The sequence below is a fragment of the Protomyctophum bolini genome (assembly GCF_963924005.1).
Source record: "Protomyctophum bolini genome assembly, chromosome: 12".
Lineage (NCBI taxonomy): Eukaryota > Metazoa > Chordata > Actinopteri > Myctophiformes > Myctophidae > Protomyctophum > Protomyctophum bolini.
In genome coordinates, this window is record NC_137873.1 from 42834466 (window position 1) to 42841965 (window position 7500).

The following is a 7500-nucleotide window of genomic DNA, read 5'->3' on the forward strand; positions in this document are numbered from 1 at the left end:
AGGGTGGTTCATTTCTTGAGACTTTAACCCATTCTGAACGGTAACCCATTTTGGTGTTATAGCATCATGTTATGCTTTAGCTATTGAAAAATAGCAGATCTACAAGCTCATAGCGCGCCACCGAGTGGCGTGCTACGAGCTTGTAGGTCTGATATTTTTGAAAAAAATCGAAGAACGACTGACATTTTTTTAGAATCTGATCTCAGGTCAGAATGGGTTAATAATCAGACCAGTGTGTGTCCAGTGGAAACCTCGTATGAATCTGATCTCAGGTCAGAATGGGTTCTCATCCTTTTCTCTCCACAGGTCAGACACGGCCATCTTGTACAACGACCGCGCGGTGCTGGAGAGCCACCACGTCAGCGCCGCCTACCGTCTGCTGCAGGACGACGACGAGATGAACATCCTCTGTAACCTCTCCAAGGACGACTGGAGGTGAGAGAGAGACACAGACACAGACAGAGAGAGAGAGAGAGAGAGAGAGAGAGAGATGAACATCCTCTGTAACCTCTCCAAGGACGACTGGAGGTGAGAGAGAGACACAGACACACAGAGAGAGAGAGAGAGAGAGAGAGAGAGAGAGAGAGAGAGAGATGAACATCCTCTGTAACCTCTCCAAGGACGACTGGAGGTGAGAGAGAGACACAGACACAGACAGAGAGAGAGAGAGAGAGAGAGAGAGAGAGAGAGAGAGAGAGATGAACATCCTCTGTAACCTCTCCAAGGACGACTGGAGGTGAGAGAGAGACACAGACACACACAGAGAGAGAGAGAGAGAGAGATGAACATCCTCTGTAACCTCTCCAAGGACGACTGGAGGTGAGAGAGAGACACAGACACACAGAGAGAGAGAGAGAGAGAGAGAGAGATGAACATCCTCTGTAACCTCTCCAAGGACGACTGGAGGTGAGAGAGAGACACAGACGCACAGAGAGAGAGAGAGAGTACATGTCCACTCAACTGTGCTATGAAGTTGACAGCTAACCTAGTGGTTAAGGGTGGGGGAGTGATTTTGCAAGCGATTAGGGGTGGAGACAACTACCTTATTGTCACACCCATTCCTGGGGCTAAAATCTTTGAAATCTTTTCAGGGCAATTTCTCTATTTTGGGTAGAGAACAATACATCATATGAAAGCGTACATTCTGTAGTTTCATAATGTGTAAAAAGCAGAGAAATGACCTGCATGGCCCCATTGTGTCCTAAAGCACTGTACTTGGTCAAATATATGAGTTGGAAGGGGCCCCCCCCTGAGACAGAGACACACACGAGGAAGACAGAGACAGAGAGCGATGGTTGACAACAGGGTGACAGCCAGACAGGGAGAATGAAAGAGAGGCAGAGCTGGAGAGAGAGATGACAATGAAATAACCGATTGAGTATGATTGAAGGGAGCGAGATAAACGGTGGCATAGAAGTAAACAGATAGGGAGAAATGTACAGATAAGCTACGTATAGAGAGAGATGAGAGAGAGAGAGAGAGAGAATGAATGACGGACATGAGATGGAGTGGCAGAGGGAGATAAAAGCCCAGCCACACACCACCACCGTGTAGGCTCCGTTGAAAACTGCTTTAACCCATTCTGAACGGGAACCCATATTGGTGTTAGCATCATGTCGTGCTTTAGCCATTGAAAAATAGCAGATCTACAAGCTCATAGCGCGCCACCGAGTGGCGCGCTACGAGCTTGTAGGTCTGCTATTTTTGAAAAAATCGAAGAACGACTGACATTTTTAAGAATCTGATCTCAGGTCAGAATGGGTTAATCAGACCAGTGTGTGTCCAGTGGAAACCTCGTATGAATCTGATCTCAGGTCAGAATGGGTTAAACTCATCGTCTGTTGGCACAAAGTAATCACCGTGGGCTGGTAAACAGAATCAAGTTCAGAGAATTGGAATCTGCGCCTCCGTCGTGTCTCTCTCTCTCTCTCACGACACCGTCCTGGTCTGATAACTTTGCAAGGAGTGGAACTGTTTAACCCATTCTGACCTGAGATCAGATTCATACGAGGTTTCCACTGGACACACACTGGTCTGATTAACCCATTCTGACCTGAGATCAGATTCTAGAAAAATGTCAGTCGCTCTTCGATTTTTCAAAAAATAGCAGACCTACAAGCTCGTATCGCGCCACTCGGTGGCGCGATACGAGCTTGTAGGTCTGCTATTTTTCAATAGCTAAAGCATAACATGATGCTGACACCAAAATGGGTTCCCGTTCAGAATGGGTTAAACGTGTGATGAATGAAAGGAGACATTCTGCTCTCCACCCTATCAAGTCTGAGTCTGACTCACTATACTTTACTTAGCAATCCATGGAACACATCGTCAATCATAAGTTCGTGCCTTTTTCCACTCATGGTGGAAGGTAACTAAGTACATTTACCTAAGTACTGTACTTCAGTGCTACCAGTGCTACCCCAAACCCTTTACCCTAACCCTAACCGCAAGCACGGCGCAATGCATGTTGGACCAACACACTGCCGCGGAAGCGAGCGCCAGTCGAGTGTCATAATCCCCCCCAGTTTCCCCGGCAGATGCTGCCCCTTCTCCCGGCAGTGCCGCGGCTGTTTACCGGCAGTGCCGAACAGACCGACATGGAGTGGCAATGGAGTGACATAATCCACCGGGAGATGCCGGCCCTCCCCCCCGGCAGTGTTGCGTCTCATTGCCGTTGACGGAGAATGCATTCGCTGCTTCTGCCAAATATTGTACTTTTACTTACATTTATTTGACAGATTTAGTTACTTTGTAGATTTGGATTATTACCCACTTCAGCCCTACTGTATATTACATTTTGGCCATTTGAAAATAGCCGATCTACAAGCGTACAATTGTGAGCTTGTAGAACGGCTATTTTCAAAAGATTCTTTTACATTTGAAAACTTGAAATGAGATATTCAAGTAAATGAGAGTACTTTCTACTTTTGGTACTTTAAGTACATTTTGATACCAATATTTGTACTTTTACTCAAGTACATTTTGAATTCCAGACTCTTTACACTCTATTTCTACATTGATACTTTTACTCAAGTACAACATGTGAGCGCTTTTCCCCCTGTGTGTGTCTCCCCATGCAGAGAGCTGCGTGCGTTGGTGGTGGAGATGGTGCTGGCCACAGACATGTCCTGCCACTTCCAGCAGGTGAAAGCCATGAAGAACTACCTGCAGCAGCCAGAGGGGTCAGTAGTGTACATTATCTATATTATCTAGAGGGTGGACGATGTGCGACAGGTCACCCCCCCCTTCCCCCCCACTGCTATTCATTTCAATGGAAGTTGTATTTGTATTTATTTATTTAGCACAGTATAAAAACAACACAGTGAACATATAAATATGAGAAGGGTAAGGTGCTAGGCTGAGGCAAAAAAGCCCAAGGGGCTTATACGAGGCCTCTACCTATATAGATTAAAATGAAACATTGTACATGAGATATAGAATATCCAGAAAACATGATTGCAGTATATATAAACATAAACAACACAACAAAACAAAAACACAACAAGAACATGATTAGAATTTTTGGTTATTTACATGATTAGAGAAAAGAATAGATATAAAATATAATTAGGTGATCTGGTCAATTAAGTGGGTCCTAAACTTATGTTTGAAATTTTTTAATGAAGTAGAATTTGATGAGATTGCTGTATAGGTGTTCCATAGTTCCAAGTTGCTCGGTGGAGGTTTGAAGTTGACCCGATTCAGATACCTTTTATTTGCGTGTGTATGTATACACACATTAGGGCATTAACAAGTTGATTTTTCCTAGTCGACTTTGTCAGGCTCATTCATGCGTCTGAAATAGCTCACTGAGCGCACTGTGCAATGCAAATTAACCCATTCTGACCTGAGATCAGATTCATACGAGGTTTCCACTGGACACACACTGGTCTGATGAACCCATTCTGACCTGAGATCAGATTCTAAAAATGTCAGTCGTTCTTCGATTTTTCAAAAATAGCAGACCTACAAGCTCGTAGCGCGCCACTCGGTGGCGCGCTATGAGCTTGTAGATCTGCTATTTTTCAATAGCTAAATCATAACATGATGCCAACACCAAAATGGGTTCCCGTTCAGAATGGGTTAATAGGCTGAGTGAGCTCTGGTGCGGTATGCAAAGGGAAAGAATGACTTCTGTTCGTGACAATAACCAATCCTACAGTTTGAATTCTGTACACACGCACACAAAAAAAATTATGATAATATTATGGGGAAAACAATTGAAATTCTTATTTATTTTCCTTTTTTTCTTTCTTTTTTTTTTCGACTTTCGACTTCTCCTAATTTGAATCGACTTGTGTTAATGAAATGATGCATCGATGCATCGATTTTTTAATGAATGCCCTAATTAACACACACAGGAATTTATGTTGACGTTGACGTTGACGTTGACGTGTGCGTTCAATTCTTTTTTCACAAAAAAACACCAAACAACCAACAGACACAAGACAACACCGCGGAGGGAACATAATTTTACCGCTGTTTCGGCGCTGTAGTGCTGAAATGATTTTGGCTCGTCAGAGATTTTCATAGTAGCACCGAAGAGACGACCCCCCCCCCCCCACGAACCTCAAATGACGTCACATTGTAGGCTCTACAGAAGAGCCGAACCGACTTTTATTCGGCTATAAAATAGGAGTAAGAATCGCGCCTAAGGCAGAGAGTGTATCGGTGGAAACTTCCTCAGATGTAGTTCCCTGACGTCACTCGCTCATCCCCTGGTTCACATTCTATGGAGAATGACATTGGGTCATCTTAAAGGACCACTTCACCACTTTTCAACCTATCTTCATATAATAGGTCCTCACTGATAATCATGATAAAATGGCACGATTTCTTTCTACTCAGTCTGTGTCTCATAGGAGGGCTGTGGGCAGTTTAGAAAACTGTCTTCCAGTGACATCTTCATTAGGCAGATATTTTTTTAAACCATTTTTTTTTTTTACAAAAACTTTTAGATTTTCATTATCGTGAGAACGATGGCTTCCATTTTCGCATTGCAACTTTTCAGAACTAGAAAGCCTACAGTTTCTATTAGCTTGTATATTCCCCATCGATGATGTCACTGGAAGACGGTTTCCAAACTGCCCACAGCCCTCATATGAGACACAGACAGAGTAGGAAAGAAATTGCGCCATTTTTTCATGATTATTAGTGAGGACCTATTATATGAAGATAGGTTGAAAAGTGGTGAAGTGGTCCTTTAAGATGTCTCATATTCATATAACATCCCTGCTTAAGATGCAGCATTTGAGAGCAACATAATTATGGAAATGTATACTAATCACAATTGACATGAGGGGCAATCAATCCATGCTTGGGCTAAACAAATTGAGAACCATAATATTAGCTTTGTTTGGCATAAGACAATAGAGGCATTTGACGCTTTGTACTAGTACACTCTCAGAGTCACAGACCTGTAAGGGTCCATGATTTGGTTCCATTCGTACACTGTTACAGACCTGTAAGGGTCCATTTGGGTCCATGTGTTACACTCTCAGAGTTACAGACCTGTAAGGGTCCATTTGGGTCCATGTGTTACACTCTCAGAGTTACAGACCTGTAAGGGTCCATTTGGGTCCATGTGTTACACTCTCAGAGTTACAGACCTGTAAGGGTCCATTTGGGTCCATGTGTTACACTCTCAGAGTTACAGACCTGTAAGGGTCCATTTGGGTCCATATGTTACACTCTCAGAGTTACAGACCTGTAAGGGTCCATTTGGGTCCATATGTTACACTCTCAGAGTTACAGACCTGTAAGGGTCCATTTGGGTCCATGTGTTACACTCTCAGAGTTACAGACCTGTAAGGGTCCATTTGGGTCCATATGTTACACTCTCAGAGTTACAGACCTGTAAGGGTCCATTTGGGTCCATGTGTTACACTCTCAGAGTTACAGACCTGTAAGGGTCCATTTGGGTCCATATGTTACACTCTCAGAGTTACAGACCTGTAAGGGTCCATTTGGGTCCATATGTTACACTCTCAGAGTTACAGACCTGTAAGGGTCCATTTGGGTCCATGTGTTACACTCTCAGAGTTACAGACCTGTAAGGGTCCATTTGGGTCCATATGTTACACTCTCAGAGTTACAGACCTGTAAGGGTCCATTTGGGTCCATGTGTTACACTCTCAGAGTTACAGACCTATAATGGGTCCATTTGGAACCCCCTCAAGGAACCATGAGGGTCCCTGGATCACACCTTTGAGAGCCACTGCTTTAAATAAATACATAACTAACTCATCTTGACAGCTTGTTTACAAATGTTTGTAAACAAATACCAAAATGTTTATAAACAAATCCCAAATGTTTGTAAACAAATAACAAACTGTTTATAAACAAATCCCAAATGTTTATAAACAAATACCAAAATGTTTATAAACAAATACCAAATGTTTATAAACAAATAAGTCTCATGGTGGGGTAGTACCACTACCAGTTGAGCTGTAGTAAGTCTCATGGGGGGGGGGGGGGGTAGTACCACTACCAGTTAAAGGGACACTTCACTCTTTTTGCAAAAAAATATATGTTAATGACGTTTAGAGGCTTTAGATCACTTTCCTGGGGTATTTATGTATGTAATATGTGGTTTTAGATATTTTAGATTGTAGCAGTGAGCCTGTTGTCTCTGATGTCATGGACACTGGCTCACTACCTTCCTGGACTACAATTCCATAATTCTTGTGGATAGGGGGAGAGCTGTCTTACTGAGACAACATAGAACAACAATAATGATTTCAAGACATGTAAGATTTCATAATAACATGAAACACAATTGGAATGGGTATGACACAGCACACACAACATGCATAAGAAAATGCTGACTCCTTTGTGTGGGGGACATAAACATAACCAGGCTGGTTTAAGTCTAGTTATCAGACTAAAGTTAGTATAGTATAGACCTACAGTATAGGTTCCTATTTAAGCTTCATTAACCACTTAAAACCTAATTACTGTAAATGTATTAAAGAATGACATCTTCCCATTGACATGAATGGAAACGTGCGACAGTTCCCAGCATTAAAGTATTTTTCTCTCTCTACACTATAGGTAGAGAGGTTCACAGTCCTAAATGCAAAATGTGTTTTTCTCTGGATTTCTCGTTTCGGGGGGGGTTTCATATACTTTGTTGTACGAAGAGTAGCAAAAGTAATAGATAATAGCCATTATTGAAAGTAAGGACTTGAAATAAGGTTTGAAAGTGATTATGATGATGCTACAGTTACAGTTATGACTCTGGAAAACGTCTGAACTGAAGTGTATATCTGGGGGATTTTCTTTTTGCTGAGTGAACCATCAATCTCAATAATAATATGACATGAAAATGATGAATTGTGCCCATATGCTGACATTGCAGGGGAAGCTGGCATGGACTATCGATTCACCTTCAACGTGCTGCCATTTTGTTCAGCCTGACCGTGCATCACCAGCTGTCCTCCCACTTTCCTCCCAGAGCAATACGTCTGAGCTAAAAGCAATGCCGTACAAGGAGTGTCA

General features: G+C 42.6%; 1 protein-coding gene across 1 annotated transcript in view; it reads left to right on the forward strand.

Moving 5' to 3' along the window:
* LOC308325184 (uncharacterized protein) overlaps positions 1–7500 on the forward strand; it is a gene marked incomplete at its 5' end in the record, with an annotated part of 279818 nt that overhangs the window by 112895 nt on the left and 159423 nt on the right. Inside the window, one exon of the mRNA XM_080777607.1 lies at positions 307–435. Coding sequence (XP_080633733.1) covers positions 307–435 — 129 coding nt within the window. The remainder of the gene's footprint in view (positions 1–306; positions 436–7500) is intronic.